Here is a 16,263-nt window from a genome sequence, read left to right on the forward strand (position 1 = left end):
AGTACCTTTCCTGAGGATCTGGGTCTTCTTGTCCCCAATGTTCTTTCCATTGCAAACGTTTGCTTGCAGTTAGAAGGCCCTCTTCCACTCTTCCACTATTCCTACCAGGTACTTCTGACAACTCCACATGTGTGAGTGGACGAGGACAGGGGCAGCATGTGGGGGAAGGGAAGGGTGGGTCAGCTTGGGTACGACTCTCAGCTCTTTCGCTTTTTATCCTGTGACTTTGGGCAAAATGTTTACTTCTTTAAGTCCCAGTTTTTCCCTCTGTGAAATGAAACATGACGATGATGATGACACCAGATCCCTAGGGTTATGGCGAGGATGAAATGAGACAGCACATGTAACATCCTTAAGCACTGTTCCTGACACATAGTGAGTGCTCAATAAACTATTATCATCACTACACTCCTGGTATCCAGGAAGTACTGGGGGCACTGAGAATCAGGACACTGGTCTGGAGTCTCCATCTCTACCTCAGTGTGCAAGTCAGAGAGCTCACTGAGTTTAACTTTTCCATTTCACAGATGAGAACATCAAGGCCAGAGGAGCAGGAGGAACTGGGCCCAGGTCTCGCTGGGAACAAGCGTGGGAACTGCTGTCTGACTCCTGACCTCAGGCTCTTCCCTCCTCCAGGGCCTTGGTTTTCCTTGTACTCCTCTCCTCCAACTCCAGCCACCCCTGATAAGAAGGAACATTTCCCCTGAGCCTCTGGTCGCACCATGGATGTTGGCACGTGGTTGCAGGACGCAGGCTCCCTTGGCATTCCTTTCACAGAGCTGAGGCCAAGGAGGTGAGGGCGGGCCTGGAGCAAGCCTCTGAATGTGTGGGAATGAGCTCCCACCCCAGGAATTAGGCCTGGCTGCTGCTGTGTGTTTGCGCAGGACACTTTGGCAGTCGTCCACGATCAGAGAAAGGCAAGGCAGCCAAGACAAGACAGAGGCTAATTACCTTGGACAATAGGAAATTGGGGAGTGGCGACAAAAAGGGTGTCTAGGCCTCCGGCCAGGCAAGGGCAGGGATGGTGAGTGCCCAGCCTGGGCTGACCCTTCCACCTTGAGTGGAGGTTCCTGCTCAGGGTTACCCCCGGACTCCAAAAACCCAAAGGTGCAGGAGCTGGTCACACCGTCAGAACGTCTGCGGACCCTCTCCCTCTGCTGCTCTTTGTTTGTTTTCATTCAGAAGTAAAACAAATGAAACAAACAAGGAAATTCAATTTAAACAGGCCCAAGTGCTGATGTTTCTGTTTTGTTACACCAGGGTGAGCTTAGGACGAGAGAATCAGCCTTGACTTTCACTCCTCCAACTGGTCTCAACTCGGCGGTGCTGTGTAAAATTACATGGATAGAGGGGCTGCAAAAGCAATTTGCCTTCCTAAGTGGGGTGGAGAGAGGGAGTGGGGATCAAGGGGGGCCCGATTCAGAGAGAGAGAAGGAGGAACCAAAACTCAAATAAGAAACAGGACAGAGAAACAGAAATTAAGAGATTAACAGATAGGAAGGCAAAGAAGGAATGATTGGAGAATGGCAGACAGACAAAGACAGTGAACTATGTAGAGAATACTCACACAGGAGAGGGCATAAAAGGAAAGGGGAGATGGACAGAGATGCAGAGAGGTACGATAGGGTAAAACAAAGGTGAAGTTGGAAGGGCAAGAGCCCAGGAAGAGAAGAGAGAGAATGAGAAAAAATTCCCACGGCAGAAGTACGCATTCCCAGAACTCTCTAGCTGGTGTAGATCTAATGCATCTTCATTTTGAAGATCCTGAACTTGTGAAACAAGGAGAGGATGTGAACATTCTGCCCAAGGTCCCAGAGGCAGGAGTGGCAGTAGTGGGATGTGAACCCAGACTTTCTGCCTGAGAGACTGCGCCTCCATGCCTGTGTCACCTGAATCCTTCCATCACACCTTCTGGCAGCATGGATGGAAGGTTTGGTGCCCAGTTGTGCTTAATTAAAACTCAGGGGTCTGGACCATGCTCTCTTTTCATCCTATTTCTGCCCAAATGATCCTGGGTGCTCATTCTTTTCAGGGCTAGTGGGACCCCAACCTGCCTCATAGAGAATAGCTCTTCTGGGATTGTCCTTGGAAAAAAGAGACACTGAAAACCATCAACTGAGTCAAGGAGAATGAAACAGGAAGAAGCAAAAGTAACTAACATTTCCTGCAGACCTCCCGTATGCCATGCATTCTGATAAACCGTTCGTGGAGTTTCTTACTTAATGCTCTTCCCTATAACTCTACGAGAATGGAAAGATTACCAGCCCCCCTTTCCCAGCGGGAGAAGCTGTTGCATAGAGCAGTGAAAAAATGACTTGCCCCAGGGCAGGTCGTGAGTACTCAGCAGAATCAGGATTTGCACCCAGCTCCGCTTGCCTCCAAAGCCTGCGCTCTTTCCACTGCCACACATGGCCTTTTTGGCCCAAGAAGAAGAAAACTAATTTTGGTAAGAAACAAGCAAGCAGAAAATGAAAACCCCCAAGAACTGACACTGGAACTATTTTAAAATTTGAGACCGAATCGGTCAGACTTCAGGGAAGGAGAGCCGCCAGTGGGATAAGAGACGGGTCCAAACAACACCCTGGCTCCTTGTCAGAGTGCCCAGGTCCCAGGGCCATTAATAAAATCGATTTCAAAAATAAAATAGAGAAGTGTTCAGAGTTAGGGATGACAGGCTCGTGACAAGCACATTTCCAGGACAGGAGAAGAAAGGATGTTCTTGCTTCAAGAGGTGGGAAGGAGATGGGGGCGTGTGTGTGTGTGTGTGTGTGTGTGTGTGTGTGTGTGTGTGTGTGTGTGTGTGTGTGTGTGTGTGTGTGTGTGTGGAAAAGAAGAGGCGAGGGAAAGCGCTCATCACTTCTATCTAAAGGATGGCAGCTGATTTGTCAGCTCTAAGTGTTAATTGCTTTCGGGGTTCCATAAAATATTTCACTGCTTTCTACATAATGGGCCTGTGGGATTCCAGCCTGGCTAACTCCAAGTCCCCACAATGTCACCCAGAGACAGGGTTACTACTTGTGTCTCAGCAGACAGGAATCACCTGCCAGGGCTCGGTCCCTCTCTGCTAGATGCTGTCTCTCCCAGCAGTTGGAGAACGGAGGCGGAGGGAGTTGAAATTAATTATTACTACAGCAAGGGCAACAAGAGCAACGGTGATAACAGCTAACACTTCTCACTCTCCTACTGGGGGCTTGTGACAAAGTGAAGAACTTCTGCGCATTATGAGCTCATCAAACCTCTTGGGGTCCCAGTGAGCCAGACACCGTATTACCTACATATTCACAAAGGAGGAAACGGAGGCTGGAAGGTTGAGAAGCTCACTCAATGCCAAGCTGATAAAGCGCAGGGTGGAGATCTGAACCCAGCTCTGTCTGCCTCCAGTCTATGCCCTCAATGAGGGACAGAAGATCCAGAAGCCAGCCATAGGCAATCTTTCAAAAATGCTGTTTTCTTCATTTGATCATAGTCTTTAGGGTTGGAGAGGATCATACAGCTCATAATCTAGTCACATATTTGTGTTTCATAGATGCAGTGACCCTAAAGCCCAAGGGGTTGGTGTCAGAGCTTACTGATTGAGAGGCTATAGACTCTTGCTCCCAAGATCTAAATACCAAATCATTATTGAAGGCCTGAGGTAAATGCTATCGCCTCTGTGAAGTTTGCCCACATGTCCCGCTGGAAGACACCTGATACCATATTGTATTTCTGGGATTCCATTCCTAGAGCTCTCACTGTCCCCAGTTGATTTTGCCCTTCTGTATAAAATAAAACTTGGGCCCTAACATCTATGAGATAGTCAGTGGCCAAGCCAGAGTCAGAAGTCCTGATTTCCATCTTACGGTGATATTCCTGAGCTTGGTACGTGAACGCATTGGGTGTTACCAATGAGCCGGAATATGTCACATGTTCAAAAGAGCCCCATGGTCTTCAGAAAAGTCATGGTCTTCCAGAGGAAGTGGAGATAGGATGTGTTTTGGAGGTGAGGGAGATTTACAGATTGTGAAGGGGCTAATATTTACTGAGCACATACTTAGATACTATGCTAGGTTGCTCCTGGTTTAATTCTCATGCAACTCTGCAACCTGGGTTTTATTATTTCTCTTTTACTGAGGCTCATAGAGGTAAAGCGACTTATCTAAGGCTACACAACTAAATATGTCATAGCCGGATTTGAATCCACAGCCTGTGGTCTTCCCTACTACCATTAAGTTATAAGTTACCTGAGGATAGAAACTTTGTCTTAGGCACATTTATACTTGCATTCTAGCACAGTACCAAGACATAGGAAATCTTCAGACAATGTCTGCTGAATAAGTAAATGAGTTACAAATGAGTAAATAAAAATGTGAATGAATGAAAGAATTGATGAATAAATAAGTGAGTGAATGATGGAGTATAAGAGTGAACAAATAGATGAATGGAATGGATCGATGGAGAGATGGATAAATGGTTGGATAGATGGATGGATAAGTGAATGAGTCAAGGAATAAAAGAAAAAAATGAATGAGCTGAATAATTATTTGGTCAACAATGCCTACCTTATACCCTGAGAAAACCATAATTCAAAAAGAGGCATGTACCACAATGTTCATTGAAGCTCTATTTACAATAGCCAGGACATGGAAGCAACCTAAGTGTCCATCAACAGATGAATGGATAAAGAAGATGTAGCACATATATACAATGGCATATTACTCAGCCATAAAAAGAAACAAAATTGAGTTATTTGTAGTGAGGTGGATGGACCTAGAGTCTGTCATATAGAGTGAAGTAAGTCAGAAACAGAAAAACAAATACCATATGCTAACACATATATATGGAATCGAAAAAAAAAAAAAATGGTTCTGAAGAACCCAGGGGCAGGGCAGGAATAAAGACGCAGATGTAGAAAATGGACTTGAGGACACGGGGAGGGGGAAGGGTAAGCTGGGACAAAGTGAGAGAGTGGCATGGACATATATACACTACCAAATGTAAAATAGATAGCTAGTGGGAAGCAGCTTCATAGCACAGGGAGATCAGCTCGGTGCTTTGTGTCCACCCAGAGGGGTGGGAGGGAGACACAAGAGGGAGGAGATATGGGGATATATGTACATGTATAGCTGATTCACTTCGTTATACAGTAGAAACCAACACACCATTGTAAAGCAATTATACTCCAATAAAGATGTTAAAAAGAAAAAAAAAACAAAAACAATGCCCACCTTGTCAACAACTGCAGCTTTCTAGATTAGTAAGGGAGGCGGCCTATGGTTTCATAATTAGAGAATGAAGAGAGCTGGTTGCTAGAACTGTATGTTATAGCTTATGATGGTTGCATTCGAATGTGGCAACACTCACTGAGTTGGGAAACAGAGAAAAAATGAGCCCCTTTTCCCTCTGAGATGAACAGATGAGTCTCAGAATGACTTCCTTTGCATCTCCAGAAATTTGGATGCAATGACTCTAATCTACCCTATGAAAGAGTGATGATGACACTATCACTAAGGGACTGGATGAATCTACTAATAAAAAAATTATATGTATATATACTACATATACGTATACACTTCTGATATGCTAATCTAACATTTTTCAGAGGAAATATCATGGAATTGAGAAAAGAACACCAGGCAGGGACTCCTGTCACAGCCTTCCTTGCTAACTTGCCACTTTCCCTCTTTGGGTTGCAGATTCTTCATCAGTAGGAGGGATGGTTTTAAGTTACTGGCCTCCACGGACACTTTAGCACTAACCTTGTATGATTCTGTGACTCACTGTGGCCATATGTCTCCAATGGACACTTCTAAGCCTTAGCATATTAAGGTGCACACACAGAGTGGCCTATAAACCATTCGGCTGGCCTGAACAGATTACTCAAGCCTTGCCTCCCAGACTTAAAATTGTCCTGTCTGCTTCACGCTCCCCACACACAAAGTATGTCTTACTTGTAAAGACCATCGGGCTCCAGACACTTGAAGATGACGGAGTAGATACTGACTTCAGGGACCTCTCCATGGCTTCGACCAGCTGCTACACAAGATGTACCCAGGCCAGAGAGTAAGTCATCGGCAAAACTCAGGAATTCTCCTGGAGGGAGACAAAGAAAGATGAGCTCCCCAGTTCAGGCCTTGGTGAGCAGACATTCCTGCTATTGTCCAAACCCATCAAATGTCTGGATACCATTATTAAGAGGATTAATGGACGGAACAAGCATAGGATACGAAAATGACACAGATCAGTGTCTACTCCTGATGACTCGTTTTTAAATTTATGCCTGAATTTTCTCAATTGTGAAGTGGAGATACTAATACCTACCTTTATAAGAGTGTAGCAAAGCTCAAATGAGGTAAATTACTGTGTAATAAAAATGCATGAAAATGCAACAGGAGGACAGGGCTTTCTGTCTAGAATAACTATTCTGGCCTTGTCACTGCCACTAACTTCCTCTTAACTCCTTAAGCAAGCCTCCTTGGAATTGCTGTTTCCTTCCTTGTACGATGAAGGAGTTGGACTAAGGATGTAAAATAGGTCTCATGTCATACGGTCACTCTTACGCACTGGTACTGGATTCAGGGAGTGTCATGTTGAGATGGGCAGAGACTGGTCCAGCTAAGGGGGAAAGAGTTCCATGACTGATTAGTGATGAAGGTCATGAGATAGGAAGGGACAACAGAAGAGAAAGTGCCCCGAACCCCATGATTTCTAAAAGTCAGTCTAGCCATTGGATTTTAGGAGGCTGCTGAAGTTTACTAGAAACAGAGCTAATAAAGAAGACGAGATGAAGACTGGAAAGAATAACTGAACATCTGGGATCTTGGGATCTAGTCTTAGGTTTGTGAAGCATTTGCTGTATAGCTTTGGAGAACTAAATTCCCATCTCTGTACTCTAGTTTTCTCCTCTGTAGAGTGAAGGTGCTAGAGTCACTGTTAGGATTTCTGACAAAATAAAATAACATAGATGTGCACAAAGATTAAGTTATGAGGGTAAACACTGCGGTACTATTTAAACTAGCAAGCATTTTAAAACAACTAAATGTTCAATGATATCAAAACAGTAATATCAATTATAGTTCAATGATGCAATGGAATATTTTATAGCCATTAAAATAATATTGTGGAAAAATATGAAGTTATTTGAAAGGATATTCATGGCATAGTAAGTTTAAAAAGATAGGTTACACTATTACAGAATAATTTTTGGTGGACATTTTACACATATATCTATCTAGAAAAAGAAGGAATAAAATATAGCAAATGAATAATAGTGGCTTTGTCTGGAAAGTTAGATAATGGGTACTTTTTCTCTCTTATTTTTGCTTATCTCTCTTTTTTAAAATCATCTACAAGGAACATGTATTGCTTTTGTAGCAAGAAAAAAAAATCAATAAAAATTACTTAAAAATAAAGTAAATGAGCCAGACTAAATGGCCTCTAAGTTCCTTTCCAGTTCTAAAACAGGATGATTTTAGAGGCACGTGAGGTATTGTATACCACACGATATGAAATGATATGAGGCCTCCCAACTGTTGATTCCTTGTTCTTCTTCATGCCTGATATGGAGGGCCTTGCAGTCTCTCCTCGCTTAGATTCTTGGTAATAAACAGGAGGAGAACATCTGTTAACTATCTTCTCTCTACTTGGGATTAAGGACAATCCAACGTGATGGTACCATCATGAAACAATAATGTTGGCCGAGTGTCTGAGAAGACACGGTGCTTCTCTACCAGGGAACTGAGTGGAGAGAATTCACAGATCACTTCCTTTTGGTCTTGTAAAGAAGGGTTTCATCCTTCACTCACAAGTGAACCATGTGACATGTGTCTGACTGAACTGTCTAGATGGCCCTGGGATTCAGACGGACAACAGTTCTAAAACGTATTTGTCCCTATGGTCCAACAAAGCAGATCTGATGAGTAGTGTTTTTTGTTTTCTGCTTTTTACAAAGACAGTTCATAGACTCGATATGTAGATGCCAGAACAAGTGTCTGAATCAGGCTAATGTCAGTGACATACAAGTTCAGCTGCTATTGCCAGGCAGACTTGGGACTGAATTTGAGTTCTCCCATTTATTACAAGTCCCTTAACTTCTCAAGTCTCCGTTTTCCTTTCTGTAGCAAGGGGTCAATGACTCTTTTATGGGTCTGGAATCTAGAAAGAAAGGCTGAGTCCAGGAAGAAAGTCTATCTAGAACCAGAGGTTTTGCTATTAAAAAATGAAGAGGTAAATTTAATGTTTCTTTTATCTCAATTTTTGGCATCCCTATTTCTTCTATAGGCCTCTTATGTCAAGCTTCTTCCATAGTAAAATCATAAACCAACAATGTCTTCCAATAGGTATCAAAGCAGAATAATGTATGGGGTGAAAAATAAAGGAGAAAAAACATGGGACTATTCACTGGATGGAGTGAGGGCTTTGTTTCTCTTGGTTTTTCACGATTCCACATCTGGCTGCTTGCATTTGTTTTCTTTGAGCTTGGATACATGTCTGTCTGCTTTTCAATTTGTTTCCAGATAGCCATTGAAAGAGTTGGCCCTTCGTGAGGGAATTCAGTATGCCTGTGGCCTGTATTAATTAACTGTCTTCAAGCCAAAAGATGGTTGACATTCATTTTCAAATGGACATAGTTTTCCAGGTATTTCCATGCATTTCAGAATAATTTAGACCATGGATAAAAGCCCCATAAATATGTCTGGTCAGTAAGACTGGCACACAGTTCTAAGGTTTATAATAGGTTTAGTTCAAGTGAAGAAACTGGATAATGTGGAGTATATAAATAGTCATATCAAGCACATTATAAGGATATTTAGTGTCCAATTCTGTTTGGGACTATATATACATAATAACCTTCAAATGAAAAGAGTTAATATGAAGGAAACTGATATTTTAGTAGCAACTTTTGTTTTTCCCATTTAATCCTCACAACATTCAATCTTAATGAGTTAAATGTTAGTATCTCTGTTATAAAGCTGAAGTTAAGCTCACAAATTTAGGAAGAGACAGAGCTGAGATTTGAACCCATATCATCCTAATTCCAAAGCCATACCTTTTCTTTTATGTTATGCTGCCTCCTAGAGAATGTTTAAAAAAAACGATAGTGTTAGAAAGGGAACTTTCTCAATTCTTTTCAATTTGAGATTGAATTCATGCCACTCTCTTAGCTCTATGGGCTTGGGAAATTAAACAATAAAAGACCTTCTACAGCTTGTAATCTGACAACAGGAAGGGTTGTTAAATACAGACCCATAAAGTGAATTGTAAGATTGCTTGTTTTGGCACTCTATTCCAGAAGGTTTAAATGCAACCTAGAAGGGGACAGGTGAATGCAGCGACCCTCACTGCCTTTCCTTTCCTAGCGGAGGGGGAACTAAGAAAGGCCTGGGGGCTTCTCCATGTACAAAGGTGAACCAGTGCAATTCAACACATGTATTGTGGTTCCACAGTATACCATGTTCCACGCAGCACTATAATTGAATGAACAATAATAAAGTGCAGTGGTTAAGAGGTTGGGCTCTGCATTTACACTGTCTAGAATTAAATCCTGGTACATCCCCACTTACAGCTTGCTTTAGACAGGTTCCTTGACTCTCTACAGCTATTTTATCATATGTTAAATGGGTATAATAATGCTATCTAATATATATTGTTTACAAATAACAACTATTTGTAATTATTAGCACAATGTCTGGTATACAGTAAGAGCTCAAAAAATATATCAGCTATCATTATTGTTTTTGTTATTATTGTGTCATCATAACAGAGGAGATATAAGGACCCTTAGAGATTATTTTCATCCAAATTGTTCCTTTTCCAGGTGATGAAAGTAAAGCCCAGATAAAGAAAGTGGCATGTCTGTGGCCATACACAAAGTGGGAGGTAGACTTGGAACAAAACTTGGACTCTTAACTCCTATGGCCTGTGAGATAATTCATATCAGCCAGCGTATTGAGATAAAATCACTGAGAACTGAAGAGCTTCCAAAGCTGCCCCAGGAGCCTGTGCTCCTCAATTTTTGACCAACTTTACTCAACACGAATGTGAGCTTTATTTACTGGACATTTACTATGTGCCGGGCACTGTATGTACACGGTACACAGCTCTACCCTGTCATCTTCTTAAACTTGAAATCTCTGAGAAAGACAGAACGCCCAGGAGAGACAGAAGACGTTCAACAGGCTTCACACATGTAATAAATTCTAACAGTGGCTTGAGAATTAGAATATTTAGAACTCTGGGGATAAGAAGAAATGGCAGATATGGTGGGTGCTGAAGTCTGTCTCCTCTATACCTATACTAACCTTCAACCAGATCAACTCCAGTTTGATCTAATTTATATACTAATAGTCCATGTTTTATTTAGGTTGAAAATAAAAACTGTTTTAAAAATCTCGGCTTAAAAGTTTTATTGCTTAAAATATTCGAATCCTAAAACTCTGCCACATTCCCTGATAGAGATATAGAGGCTCAGGAATGTTACACCCCCATTCAAGGCTTCGAAGCTACTCCCAGGCAGAGGCCAGAACCCAAATCCAGCTCTTCTGCCTCTGAGCGCCATGCGCCTTCCACTAGGACACTCTGCGCAGGCCACTTCTGTCCCCTCCTCTCTAGGAAGTCGTTATGGCCACATGGCAGAACCCTCCTGGACCCAGGCTGCTACTGCCGCCTCGCCCATGCCTGTCCAAGACTCTAACATTCTTTTTCTGTTTTTCTTTCCTTGAAAACAGATAGGGAGTTGGGAGTCGCTGTACAGGAATGCGCCTGTTCCCCATTATGGCTCTTCTGGGGCTGTAACCCGAGTGGGCTTGGGCCAGACCCTCACACACATTTCTTTATCCACTCAGACTCGAGCCTTGCTCTCATTACCATCCACAGAAAAGGTCAATCACAATTCTGCTGAAGCTACAGAACCAACCCAACAAAGCACAGAGCGATTTTTCTACAGGCCCCACCCCCTGCCTCAATTCTCTCTCTCTCCCTCCCCTTTCATCACTCCCTCCATCCTCTTCCTCCTTGTTTTCCCTCTCCTTCTCCTCTCTCTCCCTCTCTCTTTCTCTCTCCCTCTCTCTCTCTCTCTCCCTCTCTCTCTCTCTCGCTTCTGATTGAGTTGAGGTCACAGTCAAAGCTGGCCACAAGAGCAAATTGAAAACAGGTTGGGAGAAAAGCAGCAAAGAAATTCCAAAATGGAAGGGGCCAGAGCAGTGAGTTATTTAGCCCAGGTGGGGAGAAAGGTCCCTGCTTGGGACTCCACACTCTTTTCAAGAAACACCAAGGGGATTTAGAGCTACTCTGGGCCTGGCCTCTCTCTAACCTACAGATGCTCTTTGCTGCAGTGCCCAGGGAGAGGCAGGGCTCTGCATTTCCCCACCTTTCCTTTACTTGGACAAATGTAGAAATTCATTCTGAGACCTTGTCAGTGACAAAATGCATCTCTGAGGGCCTCACACCATTCAGCTGCAGTTGGTTCACTTCTTCCAAAACAATGTTATTTTAAATCGGAAGAACCAGTGTGTGACGATTCTCATATTCATTGAGAGAGGCAGTATGAGATACGAAAAAGAGAGTGTGTTTGGGCGGCAGATGACACCTGGTTTTGAAGCCAGGCTCCAACACTTACGAACTGTATTACATAGGGATGGATGATTAAACTCTGAGAGACCACTTCTTCATCTGGAAAGCAGATGATCAGAGAACTGGGCAAGGAGTAAGTAATAGATGCAGTATACCTGCTACATGACTGGTTCACCAATGTTAGCGCTCCCTCGCTCCTGCTGCCTCATCCCCATCATGTCTCATCAGTTTGCCTGATGGCAAAATTTTTAGTGGTCAAATTCAGCTGCTTTTAGAAACATTACATAATACCTAACTCCCTAAAACCTTCCCTATTTTTTTGCAAAATGAAGTAATTTTAAAAAGAAGGAAGGAAGAAAGGTAGGCAGTCAAGGAGAGAGGGGAAGAAAATGTTTATTTAGCTCTTATTACACGGCATCAGCAGTGCTAGACATTTTTACTTAATTATCTTGATTAAACATTCAAAGCAATCCTGTCTTGATTAATATTCAATACAACCTAATGAATTAGGTTAATTGTACGTTTACAAATGAGGGATTAGGTTCAAAGAAGGTTAAATGCCTTGCCTAACAAGATCCACCAAGGAAGAATGGTAGAGAAAAGGCAAGAACCAGGACATTCGTCATCCAAAGCCTGTGGTTTTCCTGCTACACATTTGCCTACAGACTGTAAGATGCTTTTGGTGAGAGTTGTATTTTGGTTACCTCTGTGTCGCCAGTACCCAGCATAGGGCTGGCCATGCAGGTATTTGCGGAATTCTGTGAAACCAAACTTCAGAGGTTGAAGCCTGGATCCACACTCATCTCCCCAACACTAGCACTTGTCAATAGAACTTTCTTTTGGGAAATCAGGCTGCCTCCTGCATGATCTCTTTCAGGAGTGCATAGGACTCCCATGGTACAGGAGAGAAGGGACTGCCAGAGACGTAAGGGATCCAAAAAAGGCCGTGGCGGTCTAGCAGATATCTACTGAGAGCCCCTATATGCCTGTGTTGTGCTAAGGGACTTCTGGCACATCCTCATACAAGCCCTCAGGTGGACATCTGTAGGTTTGACCTGCTCTAAAATCTGTCTCCTTCCACTTATAGCATGCCGGATTCCCACCGGGGAGCCAACTCTCCCCCAATTTCAGTCTATATGATTTAGGTGGAGCTATGGCCTCCTGCCTCCTTCAGAGATGAGCATGTGATCAATGGCATGATATGCCATACCAGAGACCAGCACGAGATGAACAAGTGACCCAGGCCTGATCAATCAGACTAACATCTGGGACAGAGACCAAGTCCTGATGACATCACTTGAAGCCTTGGATCAGCTGTGTCTGAAGCTAGATATACCCTTGGATATTTCAAATACATGACTCAGTATTTTCCCTTCTCTGCCAAAGCTAGTTTCTATTTGTTTTCCGTTACTTGCAACCAGGAGTCCTACCAGATACAAATCCTATGAGGTAGATTTTGTGATTGCCATTTTATAAATGAAAAACAAACAAACAAAAAAGGTCACAGGTCTTAAGCGAGTTGCCCAAGGTCACACTCCATCTAAATAACAAGGCTGGACCTCAAATCCAGAGCCGTCAGATGCCAACACCGGAGCCTTTCCCATCATAAAACACTGCCTAGGGCAGAGGATAAAAGGATTCTATTATTCAACAAATCACCGAGTTATGTCCAGCGTCCTGCTTCCTCTGGCCTTGTCTTCCGACCTCACTGCCTGTGCTCCCTCCCGCCAGGCTGGTATCCCTCCTCCTCTAATATGCAGACCATGCTCCTAACACAGGGCCTTTGCACCTGTGCTCTCCATGCCTGGACAGTTCCTCCCCATGGCTTTGCGTGATTCACTCCCTCTCCTTAGCCAGATCACTGCTTAAACGTCACTTCCTCAGAAAGGACTTCTCCAGCTACTCAATCTAATCCAATCCCTCTCTATCCCCTATTTCACTTCATAAAACATATCGTTCTCTCTTATACTGATGAATTACTGGACTGCCTGCATCCCGCCCTGTAAGCCCCCTGATGAAGAGACTTTCTTCACTTAGCAAGCTGCCTATACACAGCATGTTCTCCATAAATACTTGTCTAGGGAATGAGTGTATTTACTCTGTACTGTAAAAAGAGCTGAGGGCTGTGAACGCAACATGAAGAAGAATGTCTTAGTTTGCATTCCCTGGAGAGCAGAGCCTAAGAGAAGGGCTTGGGTGCAGAGGGTTTATTTAGAAGGTGACTCCAAGAAGCAGGCATGGGGAAACGGGAAGAATGAGGTAGGGAAGAGGAACAGTCAACACAGAGGTGCATCACTAAATTTGCCGCTGTGAGTCATGGGGGCTTGATCCTATTGCGACCTTCTGAGGAGGGAACGGGATGTCCCCCAGAACTGTTCGGCTGAAAGTTGGGGGGCTGGAGCACATATCCGCCGATGATTCCTGATGGCCATCAGTGGAGAGCCTCCCTGGGAGAGTGAATTTCCCCACACGTTTTTTACTGCAGCTTGCCCCCAGGCCTAGGGAGCTCAGTCTCATACAAGGCCATGGCACAGAAAGTACAAGTGTGCATTTGAGGTCACTGGCAGCACAAGGTGAGCCTGGATGTGCACCACAGTTGCAGCTGAAATAACCCTGGGCCGAGAGGCTACGTCACTGCCCCAGTGGCATCTGCTACAAAGACCCAATCTCTGCCTTTGAGGAATTGATAGAAAGATCCACGGATAAGCCTTCCTCACTGAGGTCTAGGATAGACCCGATAGCTCCACTGCTGAAACAGTCCACAGTTACCGAACACCCACTCCATGCCAGGGAGAGGATTGGGCACCGCAGGCACAGTCCTGAGCCGCACAGGCAAAGCCCCCTCCCTGGGGTGCTCACAGCTAAACAAGGCAGAACTGCAATGGCCGCTTTCGTGAGCAACCCTCCAAAGACTCTTGCAACTTATTATTAATACAGAATTTAATAATATTAACCTCAGCATTAATATGCAGTTGGCTAATAGAGCCTGCCCTTTTCTACAGTTGGATTCAGTAGGGCCGCAAAAGCCCTCGTCATCCCCACCATCTTGAGGACAAATGATGCTAATACATTTGGCTAGACTGGGTGTTGCTAACGTGTGCGAGGAGAGCCGGTCTGGGGACCGGACTGCGGAAGAGGAAGGGCGTGGAAGGAGAGCCAGGCCCCCCATCCCCCTCGCCATCACTCTTTGAGGGCCACAGTGTGTGTTCACTGCCATGACAGCACTCATCCACGGAGGGCTTTTTCTTTTTTAAATCATATCCCTAAACATTACATTGTTGTGAAGCAGAAAGAACCAACTGTACACTATGTGCTTCTCATCAGACTCTTGGTTCCTCTAACACATCCTACTTTCTCCGGGCCCCAGTCTTCATTCAGCGTCTCCCTCTCTGGGCAAAAAGGCAGAAAACTTGTGTGCTGACGGTGGGCCCTAATAGCCCCTCTGACTGCAGTTGTGATGAAACAGCATATAATCTGGCAGAGCTGGGTTATTATTCACATTTTGTCAAGAGGACAAGAGAGGCTCAGAGTTGGGGCACACTGCCCAGCCACACACTTAGTACACAGCGAGCCTGGGACTTGAACCCGGGCTGATCCGGTGCCAGAGCCTGTGGTTTTTCCACCACAACACGCACTCTTCCTAATTGTTCTATCTCTGTGGGCCTCAGTCTCGTCGTCTCTAAAAGGAGGATGTCAGCATCTACTCTGCAAGGGGCTCATGAGGAGTGAATTCAATTAAGTCCATTAAAAAATATATATATATGTGCCTTATAATTGGCAAAGAGTGATGCACCTGTTGTTAGGGGAAATCCACAGAGTGTAGGTAAGATGATTAAAACGTCCGGTGGGTGCTTCTGGAGTTAGAAGGAGGGAGAAGAGACCGTCCTTTGGGGGGTAGTGAGGTACGTCGGTGTTCAGCCCCAAGGACACACCAGGGAAAACAAAGTGTGAGGACGAAGGACCTTTACGAGCCCAAAAACATAACCACCGGTGACACAGAGCAAAGAAGAAAGGGGCCAGGGGAATGAGGATGCTATAGGGCAGGGAAATCTAGGGCTAGCTCCCCGGGATTGGAGCTTCCAAACTCTTCTCAGCTCTGGAGAACTGGCTTCTCTTCCTTGATTTCAGCTGAAGTTCCACATCCTCAGAGCCTTCTGTACCACCCTGTCTGAAGGAAACCCATACTGCTCATTCTCAGTTATGCCTCATCATAGAACTTGTGATTTTCTTCTGAGCACTAGTGACAAGCTAGTTACTATGGTTGTTTGCTTTCCTCTTTATTTTCATTTGATTACTAAAATGTTAGCTCCATGAGTTCAGGAGCCTTGTCCATCTTGTTCGTTGTCTCCTCAGTGGCTGGCAGAGTCTGGGGGACACAGCAGCCATTCACTAAAGATCCACTGACTGAATCGGGGGCAGGTGAGGCTGGAGAAGAAAGTAACTAATGACTCAGCTAGGCTTTGTAAATGTGTTGAGACAACTTAAGTTTTCCCTCATACCCAATATCTTTCTGAAAGTTTCCCTTGGTCACCCCTCCATCCAGCAAGAGTCAGACTCCTACTCTGGGCTCCCACGGTGTGGCCTTGCTTCCCACCATTGTGGCCCTTAACCCACTGTCCTGCGATCACCTACTCAGTGTCTCCCTCCCCCGTGGACTTGGAGGACCTATGGAAAGGGACCTGCCTTATTCACCGTCTGAGCCCTGCGATGGGCACG

The 16,263-nt window shown here is 44.4% G+C and overlaps 1 protein-coding gene across 3 annotated transcripts in view; it reads right to left on the minus strand.

Moving 5' to 3' along the window:
- Positions 1-16,263, minus strand: part of ASTN2 (astrotactin 2) — an 898,930-nt gene that overhangs the window by 48,088 nt on the left and 834,579 nt on the right. For all 3 annotated transcript variants that reach the window (XM_082402209.1, XM_082402208.1, XM_082402210.1), the window contains one exon: positions 5,928-6,069. In XM_082402209.1, the coding sequence (XP_082258335.1) occupies positions 5,928-6,069 (142 nt within the window). The remainder of the gene's footprint in view (positions 1-5,927; positions 6,070-16,263) is intronic.

This window comes from Balaenoptera borealis (assembly GCF_965194805.1).
Source record: "Balaenoptera borealis genome assembly, chromosome: 8".
Classification (NCBI taxonomy): domain Eukaryota; kingdom Metazoa; phylum Chordata; class Mammalia; order Artiodactyla; family Balaenopteridae; genus Balaenoptera; species Balaenoptera borealis.